Source organism: Onychostoma macrolepis, chromosome 10, assembly GCF_012432095.1.
Source record: "Onychostoma macrolepis isolate SWU-2019 chromosome 10, ASM1243209v1, whole genome shotgun sequence".
NCBI classification, from domain to species: domain Eukaryota; kingdom Metazoa; phylum Chordata; class Actinopteri; order Cypriniformes; family Cyprinidae; genus Onychostoma; species Onychostoma macrolepis.
The window spans coordinates 20,354,910-20,379,698 of record NC_081164.1 but is presented as its reverse complement, the minus strand read 5'-3'; the positions used below and the strand labels follow the sequence as shown (position 1 = coordinate 20,379,698).

At 37.1% G+C, this 24,789-nt stretch overlaps 1 protein-coding gene and 2 pseudogenes across 1 annotated transcript; all 3 read left to right on the top strand.

Annotated features, from left to right (window-relative positions):
* The first annotated feature begins 2,051 nt into the window (after nucleotides 1-2,051).
* LOC131548087 (trace amine-associated receptor 13c-like) lies at nucleotides 2,052-3,612 on the top strand. Its single transcript, XM_058789049.1, has one exon. It carries the CDS (start codon nucleotides 2,440-2,442, stop codon nucleotides 3,454-3,456), a length of 1,017 nt encoding a protein of 338 aa, XP_058645032.1. The 5' UTR covers nucleotides 2,052-2,439; the 3' UTR covers nucleotides 3,457-3,612.
* A 4,028-nt stretch (nucleotides 3,613-7,640) lies between these two features.
* On the top strand, nucleotides 7,641-8,457 carry LOC131547929 (trace amine-associated receptor 13c-like; annotated as a pseudogene).
* A 12,465-nt stretch (nucleotides 8,458-20,922) lies between these two features.
* On the top strand, nucleotides 20,923-21,960 carry LOC131548086 (trace amine-associated receptor 13c-like; annotated as a pseudogene).
* Nucleotides 21,961-24,789: the final 2,829 nt, after the last annotated feature.

Below are 24,789 nucleotides of genomic sequence, written 5' to 3'. Positions count from 1 at the left end.
CAAACTCATGTTTAAACTCTTACTCCATAGTCCTAGTCCTGTGTTTTGTTGTTGTTATTGTTTTTCTTGTAATGGCTTTGTTGTTTATACAGTAGACATAATTACTAACACTAATCAAGCCAAATTTTGAAAATATGTATCAACTTTTGATTGTGCTGTATTATATTTAAGTACTAAATTAAATAAATAGTATAAAAATTTCTTTTTTCAGTCTGTAATTTTACAACATTGTCTGTGGCATGTTTATAATGACCATCTAATTATGTCATCAATATTTTCCAAATCTGAGGAGCTGCTGCAGTAGTATAGTGTATTTGTTTATTCAACACCTTTAATAAAAATTCAGTGGAGGATCATCTCAACATCATTAATACATGCAAAACATAAATATTACAATAATAACTGGGTTTCTAAGTTTTCACATTATTGACATTAAAGTGTAAACCAACTGAACAAAAACATGTCCATGTACAGTATATGACAGATCAACCCATGTGACTTCTTTGAGAGAAGCTCACGCACACTGTTACATTATCATTCTTAAAATATTTCACGTAGCACCCTCTCTGATTGACATGACTTTTATAATCTCATTCATGATACCTGAGGGACATATTCATGAAAATGTAGTTAAATAATGCTGTCTACAAGTTCAGGATGCAGTGACAAAAATCATTGCATGTTTGCTGAGGTTAACTCTTTACCTGCTATTGACATAATTTTTCGTCATTTACGAGACAGCGCTTCCCCACCATTGATGGAATTTTCTGGCCATGAAAATTTTGTGAAAATGATCAAAAATACTGGTGATGGCTGGCAACTTTTTTCAAAAAACGCTGGCGGGGAAAGAGTGCTGATGTCAAGCCTCAGGCCTATAGTTCCCACTAAGTTTTAAAGTATGGCATTTTTTTATTCACGGCCTATCTCAAAAAATTAGAATCTGGAGGTCATGAGGTAGGTGCCCTTTTATGGCATTGCCCGAACATCATGTTCCGTCATGTGACTATTGTCAGCCAACTGTTTTAACGTGTTTTAGTATACTATAGTTCTGCAGTCATAGTTTGTAAAGTCAACACTGTATATCCGATGTCTGTTAAATTTCTGTAAAGATATTAGGAGGACAAAAATTATGTGAGATATTTTAAATATGCTGTACATTTAAATTAGGCTAGATAATTACATTTAATCTGTTATGGCACAAGTGAACCAGTTCTAGTCCTGTGTTTCTGTTTAGGGATTAGCTTTATTGTTTATGAGAGTTTTTTTTTTTTTTTTTTTTGGATGCTGTCGGTAATATGTATAATTTAGTGTGGAACATAACTGACACATCCACACTGGCTGTCATAGCCCTGGTTGCATAAAGTTCAGAAAATAACAAGGATGATACGATGAATCCAAACAGTCTTTAATAAATCCACAAGATAATCCAAAACCAACGATGAACAGTGACAACCAATGTGTAGGCATAACAATACTCGACAAACTGAAAGAATGACAGCATGACCTTAAATAATCTTAGTAACTCATGATAATTAACCTAATCTGTAACTGTGAGAACAAATACAACTAGGGAAACTTTGCAAAATGAAAAAGTCCAAATGGTGGGGTGTGTGCGTGTGTGTGAAACTGGCAGTAAGTATACTACGAACTAATACTTTATTTCATGCAAAATACTTATACAGTTATGGCTTATGACTTAGGCTATATAATTATTTCCAATTTTCCAGCCAACAATGTAATTACTACTTTCATTTCTGCAGTTACAGAATTTAGAGTGAAAGAAATTATTCGATTTCTTACTTGGTCAGTTACAAAAAGAATATACTATCTCGACGATCAAGTTTGTATGGTTTTATCAACAACATATCATCATATAACTCCATTACGTCATATTTTCATTGGAAAGTATGTCTCCTCCTCTTTGTTGGCATCTTGTAACTCCTAACTAGGTTAGGATACCTCTCCAGTTCCCTTAAATAATTTAGGAACTGAGACCTAGTCTTAAAACTTTGGAGCCTTTATGAATCACTCAGCTTTATACCTACGGCCAGTGGTGCTAAGTTTCATTACTGTCCTGATGTGGTTGTATTTTCAGAGCATGGATAGACCGTCTAAGAGGTGTTTACCCAGAAATAATTTAAAAACATATTTTATTTAATATTCATTCAGAGTGTGTTTGAAAGTATAATATACGTTTTTTTTATCCACACAATGAAACAACAACTTAAGAATTCACGCTTAAACAATGTTAGAATACATTGGGTACCAAAAGCTTCTATTGTGTGGCTAAACAAATTAATACATACAATAAATAATTAAATATCATTATGCAGCATCAGAGTGGGCGGTAGATGGCATGGCTAATTTGATCTAGACACTGTATAAATGAAAGGACAGTAAGGAGAGCAGAAAAAAACCCTAACAGGAGGAGACTCAATCATGGCCTATGAGACAGAGGATCATGAGACTCAATACTGCTTTCCTGCCATCAACTCATCATGTATCAAGGGAAAACGCTCCAGGCATGAATACAATATCATGTATGTGTTTTTTTCATTGCTGTCAGCATGGACTGTGTTTCTGAATCTGCTGGTGATCATCTCCATCTCTCACTTCAAGAAGCTTCACACTCCAACCAACCTGATCATTCTCTCTCTGGCTGTGGCCGACATGTTTGTTGGACTTATTGTGATACCCATACAGGCCATCAAACTGATTGAGACATGCTGGTACTTTGGAGACACTTTCTGTGGGCTGTTTTTGGCAATAACAGGGCTGCTCCTCTCAGCGTCTCTAAATAATTTAATTTTAATTGCTGTTGATCGTTATGTGGCTGTGTGTCACCCTTTACTGTACCAACAAAAAATTACTACAACTAAAACTCTAGTTATCATATGTATCTGCTGGTTGTGGTCTTCAGCATACAATATATCCTTCATAACAGATAACAGGTATTTTGATACATCAAGCAGAACATATGGGTGTTATGGAAAGTGTCCCTTTATGGTTAAATTTGCCTGGAGTATAACTGATCTGTTCTTGTCCTTCCTTTTTCCTTGTACTGTGATTATAATTTTATATATGAAGATATTTTATGTTGCTCATCAGCAAGTGAAAGTTATAAACTCTCTGATGAAGAGTGGTAAATGTGTAACGGAGGGTTCAGTGATGAGGAAATCTGAAAGTAAAGCTGCTCTGACATTAGGAATCATTGTGACAGTTTATCTGTTTTGCTATATTCCATACTATATCTTGTCTCTAACAGTGAATACAATAATCTCTTTCAAAATAGTAACACTGTTATTATGGACTTTTTATATTAACTCAGGTCTGAATCCTCTTATCTATGCTTTATTTTACCGCTGGTTTAAAGTTTCAGTTAAACACATCTTAACTTGTAAAATATTTCAGACAGCATCCTCTTTGGTGGACATTTTAACAGATTATCATACATGATTGGTGTATGATAATGCACAATAAAATATATTTAAAAAAGGTATTATTGCATACTATTTTGAGTGTGCTTTTTTTTTTTTTTTCATATGTAATACATTTCAGTTGAACATGTTTTAGCCATATTTTAATGAGAAAAAATTAATTCCTTAGAGATTCAATCCATCATACAGAGAGAGACAAGCACAAAAGCAGGGCTTTTTTTTTTTTTTTTTGCTTTGGTGATATATAATTTAAATAATGAAAACATGAAGGTAAGCAACAAACTCACTGAAAGATTTATTTATTTTTTCCTCCCTGTCTTGACAGAACAAAATGACAGATAAATGTAAGATTTGTCTAGGGCAGTCACTTTTTTTTTTTTTTGTAATCAAGTAATTGGTCAGTTATTTTGATGATTAATCAAGGAATCAGATTTTTTTTGAGGGTAATTAAAACAACAGTGCCTTAAAATACATAATAATGATACAATAATACACATAATATAAACAATCAACTTGTGAACATTATGTATTATAACAAATGCCTGCATAGAGTGAAAGACGGTCTAGTGATTGTTGTTGATACACTTTACACAGCATGATCAAATACTTGTTTAATATCAGCTAAACAACATATAATTCAGATGTCCACTTAATATTTAATACTTGGCCACTTCTAGTTTCTTTTAGAAATGCTACAGCTACTGTCATTTCTTGAACAAGAACATGTGGGCATCAAAAGACGCAAACCCAGTATGAAGGCTTAAACTATGAAACAAAAAGCGCATCAGACTTTACAGTATATGCTAGGGGGGCCAACATCAGTCCTGGAGAGCCACAGTCCTGCGGGGTTCAGCTCCAATCCTAATCAAACACAACTGAACAAGTTAATCTAAGAGTTACTAGAAAGCTACAAGCAGGTGAGTTTTTAATCAAGGTTGGAACAAATTGCAGCAGAGTGGCGTATATATTGTTTTATTAAATCAATTAAATTTTGTTAAGAAGAAATCACATGAGCAACAACAAACTTAAAATGGTACTGCTTGTTGCTGACCTCCAAAATACACAAACACCACAAAAAGATATACAGGGCTGTGGCCAACTGGTATCAAACTCCTAAAGAAACATACATTTCAATTACCACACTATCAGTGCACACATTCACACACTCACACAATACTCAGTGAGATTACTGTTGGTGATCGACACGGCACAACACTGCACACAGTGACAAGACAGCACCACCACCGTACAAGTGTGGAAAATCTGCCTCCCTGCTTTTTGGCACACACAGCACCTGTAATCAAAAACCAAATCAACCAAACAAAATGAAACACACACACACACACACACAGGTCAAAAGGAAATAAACAATCAGATAATAAATCTAAATTAATAAGGTCACCAGGCATTCGGCATATAACATACAGTTGATTAGTTGCAATTGTCATGTTGATGATACTCAGATGTGTATTAATTATTAAACAGAATGTGTTAAAGATATAAAAGATTGGATGGCCAGTAACTGTATTCCATTAAATTCAAAGTCAAGTCAAAGAGCTGGGTGTTGTATTAGACAGCTACTTGACCTTTGAAAATCATATTTCACATGTTACAAAAACATCCTTCTTCCACCTTAGAAACATTGCCAAGATAAGGAACATGTTATCTGTTTCTGATGCAGAAACACTAGTTCATGCATTCATGACCTCTAGACTGGATTATTGTAATGCACTATACAGTAGGTGGTTGTCCTGCATCCTCAATAAACAAGTCAGTCCAATATGCAGCTGTAGGAGTTCTTAGCAGGTCAGAAAACATGATCATATAACTCCAATTATTCATCTCTACACTGGCTACCTACTAAGTATCTGTATTGATTACAAAATATTGCTGATTAATTACAAGACCCTAAATGTTTTAGCTCATGTGTATTTGGCAGATCATTTATCATGCTACAATCCATCATGCTCTTTAAGGTCACAAAACATCACCTGATAATGGATTACTCTTAATTGTAACAAACACACACACACACACACACACATATATATAACTTATAAAAAGCGCTATACAAATAAATGTGAATGTGAATTAACAACAATCTGTCAATCAGATGTGCTTGGAAATAGCATTTGTTACTATAGCAACAGACTTTTTTTTTCTTTTTTTCAAAATCATCATTCCCCCTCGCCCTCATTGCAGTGGGTCTCATAGCTTCTTTGTCATGGGCCTGAACCTTAGAGTAAAAGGATCTGTGGTTTTTAATCAAACTCTACACTTGCTACTTCAACCCGCTCCTTGAGATAGGCCTCAGTACTTATGGTGCTATAAGTATTATTTATTTTTATTTTGCTTTACTAGCTGATACATAAATGTTTTTGGCCTTCATTCTGACACCTATCTGTGTGGACATTGCATCACATAAAAGCAGAAGTTTCAGTTTCATGTCTTTCATTTTTGCCTCTTATGCATAGCTTTGGTATAGCTGCCAAAGTTGAAACTATTGGAAGAAAACAATGATGTCATTGTTCAGCATCAGAGTGGGCGGTAGATGGTTTGGTCAGTCTGATCCAGACACTGTATAAATGAAAGGACTGTAAGGAGAACAGAACAAACTCCCAGCAGGAGGAGACTCAGGCTGTGTTCGAAATGCCATACTACCATACTACTCTTACTATTTCTGCAGTATCCAGTATGTATGCTGCGCATAGTATGCAAATTTTCTGTATGCATGGAATACCCGGATGACCTACTATATTTGCCAAAATCTGCTAAATATAACTCAAGTACACTGAAATCAGTACAGAAGCTGTGTTCCGAATGGCATACTACCATACAACTCCTACTATATTGCAGTATGCTGTGTGAATACTGTGAATAGTATGTGAATTTTCTGTATGCATGGAATGCCTGAATTACCTGCTACATTTGCTGAAATTTGATGTATGCATCTGAAGACGCTGCATGGGATACTGTTTCCCAGAAAGCAACGCGCTCCATGTGACGTTTCATCTTCAATCGCGTGAGTGAACTGAAGGCGGGGAATAGTTATAAATGTAAGACTTGTATATGTACGTATATACATGTAAACTACAAACCATCGCTGTGCATGTAAAAACAATATCATTAGTAGGACATAAATTGTACTTTAATCTCTACGGCACTTTTCCAATCAAGCCAAATCACGTCACCTTTATCTCTGTAGCGCTTTATACATTGTTTCAAAGATATTAAATAGTAATATTAATATTGCAGTAATATAATATATAAATAAAGTTAATATTTCAATTATGCAAACATAATTAAATTCTGCTATCAAGCAGCTCTAAAAAGAAATGGAATGTATTTACTCTAAGGACAAATAGACCAATTTGTTAGCCGAGGCTTTTTACATTAACTTCGCCCACCAATGCCTGGCTGCGATAAACAGCACTGCAAAAGACATGTGTATTACTATAGTATCAGACTTTTACTATAGTAAAAGACGTGAAATGTGTGCTGTTGATGCGAGCGATCCGAGTTCGAGTCTGCCTTTTGTCAATCTCGTGCAACTCCTTTTCCCATCACATACCAGATCAGAAAGGCATTTGTTTTCAATAAAAAATTAAGTAAATATTTGAAAAGTGGAAATTAAATGCCTCATTAATAATACCACTGTTTAGCTGTAGGTAGGTTTTTGTTCCAGTAAAGTGGCGTTCATCAAATAAAATGTATGATAATTTACGTTCAATAAGTTATCGCACACTGTTTTATAATGTACTACAGTACTGAAGTATAAGTATCTGCCACCTAACTACTATTTACACACCTGTTGCTAAAGAAAATGCTGCTATTTTAGTGTAAACAGAATTTATCATTAGTTGCACTTAGTGTAACTAGAATATATCACTTTTTCCAATTAGTGTAACTGCCAAAAATATCAATGTTCAGTTAAAGACAGCTCAGTGTTGATTCAGTTCTGTCCAATAGCCTATGTAAAGTTCTTCAATTATGAGTGAGTTCAATTGGGCAATATAGCATTGTTTACTAATATGAAGCCTTATAACAAGCCTTTGTAAAAAGAATGGTTAGCACATTTGTTTGTAAGGTAACAACCTTGACAGCTGTGCTGAATTAATGTTTGTGTTTGTCATGTGACAATTAAGCATACTACTCTGAAACATATGTTGCTTATTATATACTGTTTCACACACTATTCTTTCTTTCATCATTCTTTCACTGGCTGTGTCCGACATGCTTATTGGACTTGTTGTGATGCCTGTGGATGCCATAAATCTGATTGAGACATGTTGGTACTTTGGACGTGCTTTTTGTGGACTGTTTGTAGTCATAATCGCACTGCTTCTTTCAGTGTCTCTTGGTAATTTAGTTTTAATTGCTATTGATCGTTATATGGCTGTGTTACTCGTTAGTGTACCCACACTAAATAACAATGACAAAAACTTTAATCAGCATCTGTATCTGTTGGTTTGCTTGCTTTGGTGGCAATTTTGCTTTTGCAATAAATTACAGATATTTTGACACTGCACAGACCGATGTGTGCTATGGAGGGTGCTATTTAAACGTTCCATTTTCATTAAGGATCATGGATCTGTTCATATCTTTCCTAATTCCTTGCACCGTGATCATAGCTTTATATTTGAGGATATTTTATGTTGTACATCAGCAAGTGAAAGTTATAAACTCTCTGATGAAGGGTGGTAAATGTGAAATGGAAGATTCAGTGAAGAGGAAATCTGAGAGCAAAGCTGCTCTAACATTAGGAATCATTGTGACTGTTTATCTGCTTTGCTATATTCCATTCTATATATTGTATATAACAGCTGTTACTACTGCTAAATAAATCTCTTCTCCCACAATGACATTTCTTGCATGGACTTTGTATGCTAACGCAGGAGTGAATCCTCTTATCTATGCTTTATTTTACCGCTGGTTTAAAATATCAGTTAAACACATCTTAACTCTTAAAATTTTTGAGTCATCATCCTCTCTTATAGACATATTTACTGATTATTCATGACTTTTGTGGAGAGGTGGGGATTTATTTTAGATGTGTGTGTGTTTTTTTAATTTATTTTACAAGTGCTAAAGCACAAACTAATGTACAGTTCTTTGTCTCAGTTTGTAAAAAAAAAAAAGATGTGAAAACACAGGATCTCAGATGTATAATTGCCAAAAGCACATTAACAGGAAAGAAAGTAATGATTTGATATATTTTAAAGATGTTGAAATGAACATGAACAAACTGCATTTGTGCTGCTATTGCATAGATAACCAGCAATTGCCATGACTGAGTGTTTGTATTGATAGTTTGTATATATGTTTCATGTACTTTCAGTGTTTTTGGGGCTAGTATATATGGTCCAGACTATCACACTGTATATAAATAATCATAGCTTGACAACACTGTCTGTTGCCTGTTTATAATAAACATCTGATTATGTCAGCATTTATTTTTATCATTGTGTCTGAAGCGCTGTTGCATCACAATAGTGTGTGTGTGTGTGTGTGTGTGTGTGTGTGTGTGTGTGTGTGTGTGTACTGTTTTTTGTGGTTTACGGTGATAAAATTTGTATAATAACATGGGTATGACAGAGGTATTACAATTTGAAGGTGGTTTATGAGGACACTGCCTATGTCCCCGTAAAACAAAAGGCTTAAAAAACATACTAAATGGTGTTTTTTTTTTAATCTAAAAATGCAGACAGTCTGCTGTAAGGGGTAGGTTTAGGTGTAGGGTTGGTGTAGGGCAATAGCACATACAGTTTGTACAGTATAAAAATCATTACGCCTATGGAGAGTCCCCGTAAACCACTAAAACAAACGTGTGTGTGTGTTTTTAATTTATTTTACAAGTGCTAAAGCACAAACTAATGTACAGTTCTTTGTCTCAGTTTGTAAAAAAAAGATGTGAAAACACAGGATCTCAGATGTATAATTGCCAAAAGCACATTAACAGGAAAGAAAGTAATGATTTGATATATTTTAAAGATGTTGAAATGAACATGAACAAACTGCATTTGTGCTGCTATTGCATAGATAACCAGCAATTGCCATGACTGAGTGTTTGTATTGATAGTTTGTATATATGTTTCATGTACTTTCAGTGTTTTTGGGGCTAGTATATATGGTCCAGACTATCACACTGTATATAAATAATCATAGCTTGACAACACTGCCTGTTGCCTGTTTATAATAAACATCTGATTATGTCAGCATTTATTTTTATCATTGTGTCTGAAGCGCTGTTGCATCACAATAGTGTGTGTGTGTGTACTGTTTTTTGTGGTTTACGGTGATAAAATTTGTATAATAACATGGGTATGACAGAGGTATTACAATTTGAAGGTGGTTTATGAGGACACTGCCTATGTCCCCGTAAAACAAAAGGCTTAAAAAACATACTAAATGGTGTTTTTTTTAATCTAAAAATGCAGACAGTCTGCTGTAAGGGGTAGGTTTAGGTGTAGGGTTGGTGTAGGGCAATAGCACATACAGTTTGTACAGTATAAAAATCATTACGCCTATGGAGAGTCCCCGTAAACCACTAAAACAAACGTGTGTGTGTGTTTACAGTATTTCACACCTTTAATGAGCAGTTCAGTGGAGGATCATCTCTGCAGCTATAATAAATGCAGAACATAAATCATAATTCTAATTGGTCCTCAGAGTTCACATCACTGACATTTTCTGACATCAGTAAGAGCAAACAAACTGAAAAAAAAACATGTAACTGAATATGATAGATCAACCCACCAGACTACCTTGATAGATGCCCATCCACACTGCCATTTGCAGAGCCTATTGTATTTTACATTACATAATTACAGTGCCTTGCAAAAGTATTCATACGCCTCACATTTTATGTTGCTGCCTTATGTTAAAATGCTTTAAATTTCCTTTTTTCCACATTTCTACACTCCATACATCATATTGACAAAGCAAAAACAGAATTGTCACAACTTCCTTAATTTATTAAAAATAAAAAATTTAAATAAGTACATAGCATTAGTATCCATACCCTTAACTAAATATTTAGTTAAGGGTATGGTTAAGGGTATAAGCACCTTTACAGCCTCAAGTCTTTTTTGTTTGATGCAATAAGCTTTGCTCATAAGCATTTGGCAATTATCTGCCAAAAATAAAAATTCTGGTTCAATAAAAATTCTGGTTTCTCCAGAAATATTTGATTGGGTTCATGCTCCGACTGTGGCTGGGCCACACAAGGACATTCACAGAGTTGTCTATAAGCCACTCTTGTTGTGCGTTTAGGTTCGTTGTCCTGTTGGAAGGTAAACCTTCTGCGCAATCTGAGGTTCTGAATGCTCTAGACTAGGTTTTCATTAACGCTATCTCAATAGTTTGGTGCATTGAGCTTTTCTTCTACTCTGATGAGTCTCCAAGTCCCTGCTGTTGAAAAACAGCCCCACAGCATGAGCCCAGCAGGCACCAGACGTCTATGTAACGTCAGGTTGACGTTGGACATCACGTCAGACAGACGTTGCATTTTGGTTGAAAATGAAAATCGAGTTGACGTCTATATTTGACGTCTATATTTGACGTCAATTTGACGTTGACTTAACGTTGGATTTTGGTTGCACAACCTAAAAACAACAAAATCTCAAAGTCAGCTGACGTCGGTATTGGACATCAATTTAACATTGACATTAGACGTTGAATTTACATTGAATTTTGGTCACCTGACGTCGCAACCGAAATTTTACCAAATATCAACGTCTTATGACGTTGTGTGCCTGTTTTGTGCCTGCTGGGAGGCTGCTACCAGCACACTTAACTTTTGGGATGGTACTCTGCAGATGATGAGCAGTGCCTGGTTTCCTTCAAACATGATGCTTGGAATTGAGGTTCATCAGACCAGAGAATATTGTTTCTCACAGTCCGAGGGTCCTTTTTTAGGTGCTTTTTTGCAAATTCCAAGTGTGCTTTCATGTGTCTTCACTGAGGAGATGATTGAGTCTTGCCACACCACCATAAAGCCCAGATTGGTGAAGTGTTGCAGTGATGTTTGTCCTTCTGTAGATTTCTCCTATCTCCACATATGATCATGGAGCTCAACTAGAGCGACCATCAGGTTCTTGGTCACCACACTAACCAAAGCCCTTCTCCATCAATTGCTCAGTTTGGCCAGGAGGCCAGCTCTAGGAAAAGTCCTGGTTGTTTCAAACTTCTTCCATTAAGGGTAACAGAGACTACATGCTTCTGTGACCCTTCAATGAAGCAGAATTTTTTTTTCTGAACTCTTCCCCAGATGTGTGGCTTGACACAAACCAGTTTCTGAGCTCTACAGGCATTTCTTTTGACCTCAGGGCTTGGTTTTTGCTCTGATATGCATTATCAGCTGTTAGACCTTTTATTAAGACGTGTGTGCCTTTCCAAATCATACCTATTCAATTGAATTTGCCACAGGTTAACTTCACTCAAAGTGTAGTAACATCTACAAGCATTAAGAATGCTCCTGAGCTAAGTTTCAACTGTCCCAGATAAGGGTATGGTGTATGGAGTGTAGATTGATGTGAAAAAAAGTAATTTAAAGCAGTTTAACACAAGGCAGCAACATAAAACGTGAAAAATCAGGGGTATGAATACTTTTGCAAGGCACTGTATTTCTCCTTTAACATTAAGAAACTGAAAAAAAGTGACTGGCTCTAATAAGATTTTAAAATTCATATCTAGATCTTTCTCCTGATCAATTGTGACAGTAACACACTTAGAACGGATCACAAATTCAGGAGTATCTTTTATGCGTTAAGATTTATTACATCTTATGTACTTTACCAGAAACAGGGTCACTCAGATCATAATGTGGCTTGACAACTGTTGTGTAATTAAAATAATATTTTCTCCCAAAATAAAAATTGTATTTTTTACATTCATATTTTTTCCAAAGTAGAACTCAAAAGGACCAATCCTGAATAGTGTTTTCCAAGCAATCACAAATGCAGAATGAAGCACCATAAGACTATCATAAAAATGTGTGCTACATGATATTGTGTTACTTCCATAAGAGTAGTAAAGATGTGCAAGTCAGGAATTCATTTATGTTTTAAGTCAGGCAATAAAGAAACATGCATGAATGAGAAAATAAAGAGCAAGACAGGTTTGATGTTAAATAGAGATATTAAGCGCAATAAGCTGTGATAAATAACTCAAAGTGATGGTGCTCACCAAGGGCCTCATTTACAAAGCGTGCGTATGCTCAGATTTGATCTTAAGAGTGTATGTACGCTTAAATCCACGCCAACGCTCATATTTGTAAAAACTGGCTTTGATGTGGAAAAGTGCTTAGGGTCACGTCAGGGTCTGAGCAGACGCACGCTGTGGCAATGCGGAAAACCCGTGCCACGGAAATCATTTTACTTTCACTTTGTGTGTTTGGGGGTGGAGTGTTCAATTAACGGCGGAAGGAAGGAGGATATAAGGAAGCTTGTCGTACTCGAGAGATTTTTGCGTCATCAGTAGGTTTGCAGTAGTGAGAGTGAGGGAATTACCGTGTGAAGAGGAAAGACTGCCGCTTGTGGAACTGTTGCTTCCTGTGAGCGATGTCTGGTGCGTCGCGGAGTTTCACTAGACTTTCAAGCGTTGCACATCACAATCGTCTGCTGTTAGTAAAATTGTTCTGAAGACAAGTGATGGCTGCTCATCCACCTGGCCTGGTGTTGGACAAAACCCGAAACACTCTCCAGTTTCCTTTATGACTGCAAACGTGCGTGACGCAATTTCTGCACAGCTTCCAAAGTGAACTGAAGTGCTGAACTGTTCTTTTTCCCCTCCATCTCATGGACATCGTGGAATAAATCTTCCCCTTGTGAACAGAGTTTTTTCTTTGACTGTTTTTTGTAAATTAATATTGTAACAGGTTGCCTTTGTTTTTGCTATCCTGGGTTAATTTAAATTGTCAGGATTAGTCCTGACTGGCGCCAGAACATTTCCCTTAGAGCTTATCTAAGCTAGGGCGGCGGCCACCGTTACAGAGTGGCGCCCGAACAGGGACTTGGACTTGAACACTTTGACATGAACACTCGAACACATGAACACACAAACACTTGAATCTGAATTGTTTATGTTGGGGAATTATTGAAACCTTATGGTTAATTGTTAACTGATATCTTTTGTGAACCTTAAAAGAAACTTTGTTGCATTTTTTGTGTGCTTTTGTTTGACTGAAGTGTATCAGCTGGAAAAGGTACCAAGATAATTGGGTAATTGAAGTGAAATCTAATTACTGAGAACTTGATGTTGCATTTTGAATGTGCTGTGTGAAAAATTGTGAAAAAAATATTTGTGAAAATTGAGACAGTGGAAATTGTACTTGTCAGTCCTCTGTCGTGTGTCATGTGTTCCCGCCTCTTGTTTCCTTATTTGGTCTTGTTCCTGTCCTTGTTTAGTGTGATTATTAGTTTATTAAGTTCAGGTGTGTTTTAGTCATTATCAGTAATTGTCATGTGTATTTAGTTCCTGCCTGTTTAGTTAGTTTTCGTCTGGTCTACTCGTTATTCCCCGGTGTTCCTGTCTGTGTCAACCTTGCCTTGTCTTGCCCTGCCTTGATGTCATTATTAAAGACTATTATTTTGAAGTTTATCCTCGTCTGCGTGTTCCTCGTTCCTCCCTGCTGTGTGCACCGTGACAGTACTCTGTACCTTTTTGTTTTTGTTTATATCCCCTGGTGCCCCAAAAAACAGACACAGCCATTCCAATTCACTCATCTCATTTACTGATTATTCACACAACATTGCCAAGCAACAACACCATACAAACATGGCCACTATCCCTCCTTCACCTTCAGCATCTGTGGAAATTGAACCTCCCCTAGACATAGCAACTCCAGTCTGGCCCCTTGTGCAACCAAGACCCATTCATCCACCTCAGTTTTCCACTTTCCACTTCACCCCAACTCAGTTCAGCAGTCCCCATCCCCGGTCTCAGGTGCACTTTGCCTCCCTGCCTCCAGGTGGCACTGCTTCATTTCAGCCAGAACCTATGCAACTTTGCACATCCACTGAAACTACAACATCTTCCTCAGTGTCACAGCATCGCCTGCCTGGTCACCTCCCAACTCCTGGAAAAGAAATTCACCATTTGACTGCAAAAGTTCAAGGTAACTGGGACAACCTGTTTGATCTCATGAAATATCAGGAGAAAGCTGTGAACGAACTCACCCAGGAGCAAAAGACAGCCACTTCCCATCATGAAAAACAACTTGGAGACCTGACTGCCAAAATGGAGGCTAACCAGCAACAAATTTTCACCACGTTAACTGCAACAAAACCTTCAAAAGGATCATGAGCAGCTCTCCACTGAATGTAATCAGTGCATCATTCAAATTGACTTTATGCCAACCCATCTACAAACCAACCTGCAAAACAGCAACATCCTTTCACTAGTCAACGATCATTTCATTCCCGTAAGTCTGGAGGTCAAGCAACTAGTAATTCTGTGACAGCCACAACAAATAAAAGATTGTCCACTTCCAAGAAATCACCCCCTACTTTTTCTTGTTCAAGTACTGCAGGTTTTTGGAAATATAAGCTGTTCTTGCAGCTCACTGTTCTAAATGAAAGAATACGGATGCTGACTGGTGATCTTTTACATGTTAATGACATTAATTAGGAATCATTCACAAGGCAGAGAGCTGAAATCATTAATTTGCGCGCAAGTTCAAGCTTTATTGCGATTCATAGATTTCCCATCTGAAAGAGACGCGTATTTGCATTTTCTGTACGTAAGTTCATTTTATGAATCATACGTACGCATATTTGAGAGATGATCATAAGATCAATTTTAGGATGGTTTCTGCGCAATATAAATATAATATAAATGTAATATAATATAAATCATATATAAATGAGGCCCCAGGGGCATAGTGTCTGGGCCCGCCGAGGGGGACCTTATAATTAAAACAAACTTTTTAATTTGTGGCCATAATATACAGTGGGGCAAAAAAGTATTTAGTCAGCCAACAATTGTGCAAGTTCTCCCACTTAAAAAGATGAGAGAGGCCTGTCATTTTCATCATAGGTATACCTCAACTATGAGAGACAAAATGAGAAAAAAAAATCCAGAAAATCACATTGTAGGATTTTTAAAGAATTTATTTGCAAATTATGGTGGAAAATAAGTATTTGGTCAATAACAAAATTTCATCTCAATACTTTGTTATATACCCTTTGTTGGCAATGACAGAGGTCAAACATTTTCTGTAAGTCTTCACAAACTGTTGCTGGTATTTTGGCCCATTCCTCCATGCAGATCTCCTCTAGAGCAGTAATGTTTTGGGGTTGTCGCTGGGCAACACGGACTTTCAACTCCCTCCAAAGATTTTCGATGGGGTTGAGATCTGGAGACTGGCTAGGCCACTCCAGGACCTTGAAATGCTTCTTACGAAGCCACTCCTTCGTTGCCCGGGCGGTGTGTTTGGGATCATTGTCATGCTGAAAGACCCAGCCACATTTCATCTTCAATGCCCTTGCTGATGGAAGGAGGTTTTCACTCAAAATCTCACGATACATGGCCCCATTCATTCTTTCGTTTACACGGATCAGTCGTCCTGGTCCCTTTGCAGAAAAACAGCCCCAAAGCATGATGTTTCCACCCCCATGCTTCACAGTAGGTATGGTGTTCTTTGGATGCAACATCAGCATTCTTTCTCCTCCAAACACGACAAGTTGAGTTTTTACCAAAAAGTTCTATTTTGGTTTCATCTGACAATATGACATTCTCCCAATCCTCTTCTGGATCATCCAAATGCTCTCTAGCAAACTTCAGACGGGCCTGGACATGTACTGGCTTAAGCAGGGGGACACCTCTGGCACTGCAGGATTTGAGTCCCTGGCTGCGCAGTGTGTTACTGATGGTAGCCTTTGTTACTTTGGTCCCAGCTCTCTGCAGGTCATTCACTAGGTCCCCCGTGTGGTTCTGGGATTTTTGCTCACAGTTCTTGTGATCATTTTGACCCCACGGGGTGAGATCTTGCGTGGAGACCCAGATCGTGGGAGATTATCAGTGGTCTTGTATGTCTTCCATTTTCTAATAATTGCTCCCACAGTTGATTTCTTCACACCAAGCTGCTTACCTATTGCAGATTCAGTCTTCCCAGCCTGGTGCAGGTCTACAATTTTGTTTCTGGTGTCCTTTGACAGCTCTTTGGTTTTGGCCATGGTGGAGTTTGGAGTTGGACTGTTTGAGGTTGTGGACAGGTGTCTTTTATACTGATAACGAGTTCAAACAGATGCCATTAATACAGGTAACGAGTGGAGGACAGAGGAGCCTCTTAAAGAAGAAGTTACAGGTCTGTGAGAGCCAGAAATCTTGCTTGTTTGTAGGTGACCAAATACTTATTTTACAGAGGAATTTACCAATTAATTCTTTAAAAATCCTACAATGTGATTTTCTGGATTTTTCTTTTCTCATTTTGTCTCTCATAGTTGAGGTATACCTATGATGAAAATGACAGGCCTCTCTCATCTTTTTAAGTGGGAGAACTTGCACAATTGGTGGCTGACTAAATACTTTTTTGCCCCACTGTATATGCAGTATGAGGGGTCCAGGGTGATTTTTGAGCCCTTTTTCTCACTCTGGAGGTGTAAAGTTCTTGAAGGTTCTGCAGGGGAGCACCAGTAATCTTCTCAGCAGTCCTGACTGTCCTTTGTAGTCTCTTAATGTCTGATTTGGTAGCTGAACCAAACCAGACAATTATGGATGTACACAGGACAGACTCAATGGCCGAGTAGAACTGTTTCAGCAGCTCCTGTGGCAGGTTGAATCTATGTGAATGTCCCACTTCAGGTCCTGAGAGATGGTGGCACCCAGGAACTTCAATGACTCCACTGTTGTTACAGTGCTGTTCATGATGGTGAGTGGGGGAGTGCTGGGGGATTTCTCCTGAAGTTCACTATCATCTCCACTGTTGTGAGCATGTTTAGCTCCAGGATTATGTGATTGCACTAGACAGCCAGCCAGCCAGGTCTTTAACCTCCTGTCTGTAAGTGTGAATTTGTATGTTTACTACACAAATGCTAAAATGTATTTAAAAGTTTGACTGACTTTAGCCCCACCAAGCTCAAACGTCAAGCTACACCAATGGCAACCAGATACATTGCACACAAATTACTTGTAAAGGTTGCACTGTCTATGTTTGATGCGCAAGCAATAAACGTTGAATAGAATGCACAATAAGCATGTTTGTCAACAGAATCACAAAGTAGGCTTTATGCAAATCAGCGGGTGCATTACACTGCTTTTAAGTTAAAGGCATAAAAGCAGGCACAAAAACATTTAGCAGCAGCATTAAATCTTACTAAAAATGGCAGATTAAGCGGTTCATATTCTGAAATCTATTTCTAGGATTTGTTCTGTGTGCATTCCGTTCAACTGTATGTCCACACATATAGCGGAATGACAATAAAGCTCAACTTGAAGTATGCAAATTAGCTTGGGGAAGCCATTGTAAGTTTGAAATTTTTTAATATATTAAAATAACTACATTATGTGCATATTTACTTTTGAGTTGGAAACATTAATTTAACAAATATTTAGTTTCAAATATGAAATTTCACTGCTGTTAACTGTGATGTTTAGGGCTGCGTTTCCCAAAAGCATGGTGAGATAATGTTAAGTCGATTGTTGAGACCATTGGTGGCAAATGTTTCTACGATTAGCTTAGACATACAATGCTTTTTGGGAACTGCAGCCCTGGTAAATGTGGTATGTGGTCTGTTTTTTAAACTACTGGCTGCTACAGTATTAATCCAAAATTAGGTTAAGGATAATGCAAAGACATGAATTTTGCAATATATTGGATATTAAGGCCGGTTTCACAGACAGGGTTTAGACTAAGCCAGGATTTGGCCATAGTTCAATTATGACATTTAAGTAATTTTTATAAACATGCTAAGAAAAAAAAAAATTACTGGGGTCATGGGTACTGCATCTTGAGACAAAACAAAGGCTCTGATATATTTTAAGATCAGTCAGTGGAAGTTTATTTCAGTTGAAACAGCTCAGACTTACATTTTAGTCTAGGACTAGGCTTAAGCCTTGTCTGTGAAACCGGGGGAAATTTTTACAAGAGTGATGTACAAATTTGTAGTCAACCTTTACAAACTTTCTTTAATTAGCCTAGTTGCAGGCTGAGCTGGATGCTGAATACTAAAGTCTGAGCTTCAATACTTAAGGTACTTACTGAGTTGAAGTCAAAGAGCAAGTTGTGTTATGTCTCCTCACATAACAGGACTTTCGGCTTTCTCTTTGCTACATACATTGTTGGTTATACACTCACTTGTGCGTGTTTGTGGTTTTCAAGGTTTGTGCTGAGTTTCACCATATCAAAGAAAGTGGCACACACTAGAAAGATTTCACATATGCTGCATGACATTCTAAATGTTTGATCTTCAGGTGAGTGCAAATTCACCAACACTAATAACCTCCATCACTGTCTTCATTGTATAGAAAATAAAGTTGGCCTGCATGTTTAACATTTACATTTTTGTTTACATGATGTCAACATGAAATGAGCCATGCGTGCTCTCCCAGTGTACATGAATTAAAACACCATTTTTGTACTCAGAACTCACTTAACACATCATAGTGTTACTGAAAACTTGTAATATACAAGATCTTACCTGAAAAAATAAAGAAAAAGAAAATACACAGGCGATTACAAATGGAGTGTCTCAATCCTTGTGTGTTCTCTGCTAGTGTCTGCATAAACTATATTATTAAATGCATTCGAGCAGATCTTTTGCTATAGTTCATCGCTGTATACCCGTGAATATACCATTCACTACCATTTTCATAACTTTCCATTACACTAGTGCCACACTATTGGCAGTAAATATAAATGTATATTACTTCCAAGCATTTATACCATCAACAAAACAACTTCTGAATAGTCATGTAATGTTATTTACCTCAGAAAAGACAACAATAAGGAATGCTGGAGCCCACATTAACCTATACCGTTTGGGGGGCCCGTACAATTGTTTTTGCATATGGGCCTGGGGATGACTTGCTACGCCACTGGTGCTCACACTTGCTGACACACACCACACACCTTTAATTATCAAATACATACACAATTATGTCAAAATGGCAAATGTGTGGAGTATTCATGTACACAGTCTGCTATTTGTTAAATTAAACAGTTAGGTGAAAATAAGATGTGTATCAGTATATTGAATCCATGCAGTCGGTCTTAAAGGGATTGCAGACTAATATTACTGCTGCTGTCTGTGTCATTAAAGGTGGGGTATGCATTTTTTTCAAAAACGCTTTAGAAAATCAGTCAGGCCAGTACCAAAACAAACTTGTAGCTAATCAGCAGTAAGCGCTCATCAGTGCACATGACGGACATTAGCCGAGCCGAGCAACGACAGAAAGATAGAGATGGCGGATAAAAAACAAAAGACAGAAAAAGAAAAAAGAAAAAGAAAACATCTGCACAACAAAAGGCGGCTTACACCGTGTCTACACCGGATGCGACAGGACAGTCGGTCTACACTGGACACGACAAAGCGACCATTGAAAATCATTTGAAATTTGTGTCAATGTGTCATAAATAGAACGCGGCAGCAGTTTACTGTCGGGGATTTGTCATGTCACGGTGCGGCATCCAGTGTAGAAACTGTAGCCGCTCGCGTCCAGTGTAGACACGGTGTTACAATAAGGCAAGAAGAAGGACCTCTGTAAATACTGGATCAGCTTTCCAGCACTGGAGAAAACTCAAGGAGTGGGAAAGCCTGCGATTGAGGTTGCTTTGTTTCTTCTTGATAGGCAAGTAATATTGGGTTTGCTTTGTTTCACAGAACTAATCGTTGCCGTACGTATGTGTGGGGCAGAGCTATCAAAATAGGGGTGAGACCCTTTTGGGGTAGGGGCATGTTTGTTTTGGTGATTTCAAATGTCAACATTGGCTACCAGAAATCATTTACCCCACATTTAATGTTAACCAAACAACAAAAGACAGTCAAAATCACTCATTGCTCTTGTCTGAACCACTTTAGTGTCTTTAATAAAAAAATTGTTCATATTTAATTTACAAAGTGTAGACAGGCTGTAACATCAAATTGTATGCAGCGTTTTAGTTACTCACTTGATTATTCTATTTAAGTAGTATTTGTTACTACGTTACAGCTGAAAATTTTTTGTATTTGTCCTATTGTTTGTAATATGCTTCTTTGTTCTTATTTTTTAATAAAAATAACTATATTAAGATATATATTGTTATTGTGAAATAAGTTCACATCATGAACCACCCCCCAAGTCAGAAAGAGTCAGAAAGCATAGGCTGATATTGACTCCAAATAAGTCATTATTCAAAAAAAGAAAATGAAAAAGAAACAAAACATCAAAAATGAAAAAACAAAAACGAGATGAAAACAAACATGTTTTTTTTGTTTTTGTTTTTTTTGTCAGTTACATCAGAGTGGGCGGTAGGTGGGTTGGCCAGTCTGACCCAGACACTGTATAAATGAAAGGACAGTAAGAAGAATAGAACAAACTCCTAACAGGAGGAGACTCACTCATGGCTAATAAGACAGAGGATCATGAGACTCAATACTGCTTTCCTGCCATCAACTCATCATGTATGAAGGGAAAACGCACCAGTTTTAAACATAATATCACCTACATGTTTGTATTATTGCTGTCAGCATGGACTGTGTTTCTAAACCTTCTGGTGATCATCTCCATCTCTCACTTCAAGAAGCTTCACACTCCAACCAACCTGCTCATTCTCTCTCTGGCTGTGGCTGACATGCTTATTGGATTTGTGATTCCCATAGAGGCCACCAGGCTGATTCAGATGTGTTGGTACTTTGGAGGCACTTTCTGTGCACTCTATTTAACATTTCTGACAGTGCTTTTCTCAGCATCTCTTAGTAATTTAGTTTTAATTGCTGTTGATCGTTTTGTGGCTGTTTGTCACCCCTTACTGTACCCACAGAAAATAACCATGACTAAAACATTAATGAGCATCTGTCTGAGTTGGGTTTGCTCCTCAACTTATAACACTGCCTTTGTAATTAATAACAGAAATTTGGACACTTCAAACGAAAAAGATGTTATGATGGGTTTTGCCTGGAGAGTCACTGATTTATTTGTGGCTTTTATTTTTCCTTGTATCCTGATCATAACTTTATATATGAGGATTTTCTATGTTGTACATCAACAAGTAAAAGTTATTAACACTCTGATGAAGGGAGGTAAATGTTTAATAGAAGGTTCAGTGAGGAGGAAATCTGAGAGCAAAGCTTCTCTGACACTAGGAATCATTGTGGCTGTTTATCTGCTTTGCTATATTCCTTACTATATCTGTTCTATATCAGTAATCTCTTCCACGACCAAAAACATTTTTGCATGGGTCATGTACACTAACTCAGGCCTGAATCCTCTTATCTATGCTTTATTTTACCCTTGGTTTAGAAAGACAGTTAAACACATCTTAACTCTAAAAGTATTTCAACCAGCATCCTCTCTGGTAAATATTTTTACAGAGCATCAGTTGTAGTTAAACTGGTAAAGATGCCACTCATAAAGGTAGATTTGATTTGTATTTGTAAATCACACTGCATGTACTTTAATAATATATAGCTCAGTATGTTTGCTGTTTGAATCTCAAATTCTGATGTTCAAATACAGATATCACCAGAATTTAACAGTAAATTAATTTTTTCATGCTGAAATTAAGGGACAAAATGTTCATGATTCGTATTGCATTAAATCCTCAAACTACTGCAATAAGATAAAGATAAAGATACCTTATGCTTAATTAAACCTTAAACCATGTTTCATCTGTGTTACAGATCAAAAACACAATGAAAAAAAGAAGACAGTCACTTAAGAGTCTTGTAGAATTATAAGGGTCAAATGTATTATGGTGGTTCATCACAAAGTGAATGATTAAAATGGCAATGGAAATAATGGAAATAACACCTCGGAAGGTTAAAAAAAATCTGAAACAATGCAACTTCAAATTCACCTACAATGCGTTTAATGAATGGAGCTATGCAAAAATGAAAAAAGAGCAGTGGAGCCTAAGAAGAAGAATATGAAATATCTTAATGCAACTTTTTAATTAAATTGATCTCATATGTGTTGTTAAATAAACAAGGACAATATTAAACTGCTTTTACTAATTACCTAGTTAGCTGTGGCAGCTTATGCACTTTTATATGACATTTGAAATAGTTTAGTGAATAGATTAATTGCTGTATTAAATACTTAAATAATAAAAACAGTGCACCACGGACCCTGCAGTTGAAAGCAGCAGCTGTTGCATCAGTCTGGTGTGCATTTGCCCTGTTTCTTTTGTATGGTGTCCCAGTAGTGCACAGTACAATGAAATTTAAAAAGAAAACAAAAAGGTAACAACACAGTGGAGTCAAGCCACAACAGAAACAAACCACAACAACTGAAGCAAGCCACAACACAAAAGAAATGGTCCTACGCACTAATGTACTTAACTAATTACTACATTTACATTACATTTAGTCATTTAGCAGACGTTTTATCCAAAGTGACTTACAAATGAGGACAATGGAAGCAATCAAAATCAACAAAAGAGCAATGATATGCAAGTGCCATAACAAGTCTTGCTTAATGCCGTACACGTAGCAAGTTTTTTTTTAAATTATATAATAAAAAGAAAACCGATAGAATAGAAAAAGAATAGAGCGAGCTAGTGTTAGAGGCTTTTTTTGCTTTTGTTAATTTTATAGTAAATAAAAAGAAAACAAATGGATAGAATACAAAAAGATTAGAAAGCTAGTGTTAGATTTTTTAGTTATTTTTTTTTTTTTAAGAAAACAAGCAGTTAGTAAAAGAGTGCAAGTCTAAAAGGGACAAGTTTTTTTATTTTATTTTTTAAAAATAGAATTAGAATAGAGAGTGCTAGAGTAACAGGGTCAAATAAAGATGGAATAGATGTGTTTTAGCCGATTCTTGAAGATGGCTACAGACTCAGCTGCTCTGATTGAGTTGAGGCAGGTCATTCCACCAGGAGGGAACATTTAATTTAAAGGTCTGTGAAAGTGATTTTGTGCCTCTTTGGGATGGCACAATAAAGCGACGTTCACTTGCAGAACGCAAGCTTCTAGAGCAGTGATTCTCAACCGGTGGGCCGTGGCCCTCTAGTGCAGTGGTTTTCAAACTTGTTGCTGGGGACCCACAGCTCTGTACATTTTGCATGTCTCCCTAATTTACACACCTGATTCAGATCATCAGCTCATTAGGAAAGAGCTCCATGAACTCAAATGTGTGTGTCAGATAAGGGAGACATGCAAAATGTGCAGAGCAGTGGGTCCTGAGGAAGTGCCATCTGGTGGGCCGTGTAGGTAGTGGTAGACTACCCCCAAATTAATTATTATTTTTTTTTTTAATTGACAAATCTCATTTTATAATTATCTAATTGTTCTTATGAATTTATATGATCAAAAACACTCAAGTCAAGTCAAGATGCATTATCTAAAAGCTAATTTATGTTTAAATATCGCAACACCAATCGGGTCACAAAGTCAGATTGAACGTTTGTTCGATCAGATGCAGTAACTACGTTACTGTAACATGGATCGTTTTAAGAAAAGAAAAGCAGATGTGGGAGACAGACCTGTGCAAGCAAAAGCTTCGAAGTGTGTGGTGAGAAAATACGATGCTGAATACATTAAATTTGAGACTAAGCCGAAGGCGCAGTGAGTTGAATGTGGATAAATTTTGTCAAATGAGCCACTAAAACCATCAAAGCTACAGAGACATTTGAACTCAAAACACCCGGGCTGTGTTGGGAAGTCAAAAGAATATTTTCTAAGGAAAAAAGATGGGCTTCAGGCTCATCAAAAATTCATAACATTGTTATCAACTCAATGGAACATCACCTTGAAAGCTATATGGTTGTCGCCGTGTTGCTTGTAGTAAGAAAGCCTTTACTGTCGCTGAGGAACTTATTTTGCCATGTGCTGTGGATGTGTCAAGAGTTACTGGATGATGCAGCTGCAACCAAAATTCAGTCAATACCACTTTCTGATGACACCGTGGCTAGACGAATTGTTGACATGAGCGATGACAATGAATGTCAACTCATGAAACGAATAAAGGCAAGCCCTTATTTTGCCATACAGCTGGACGAGTCGACGGACATAAGTAACGCCGCGTTACTGTTAGTTTTGTCCGATACTGCATGGACAGTAATCTTTGTGAAGATCTGCTATGTTTCAAAAGAACTTCCAACGAGAACAGCAGCAGATAATGTCATGAGTATCACTGAAAAAGGTCTTGATTGGAAATACTGCACAGGTATTTGCACAGACGGCACGGCTACTATGACGGAAGACATCGCGGCATT

Bases quoted from the DNA above. Each gene is read 5' to 3' on its own strand.
- LOC131548087 (XM_058789049.1), top strand. From the start codon at position 2,440: ATGGCCTATGAGACAGAGGATCATGAGACTCAATACTGCTTTCCTGCC.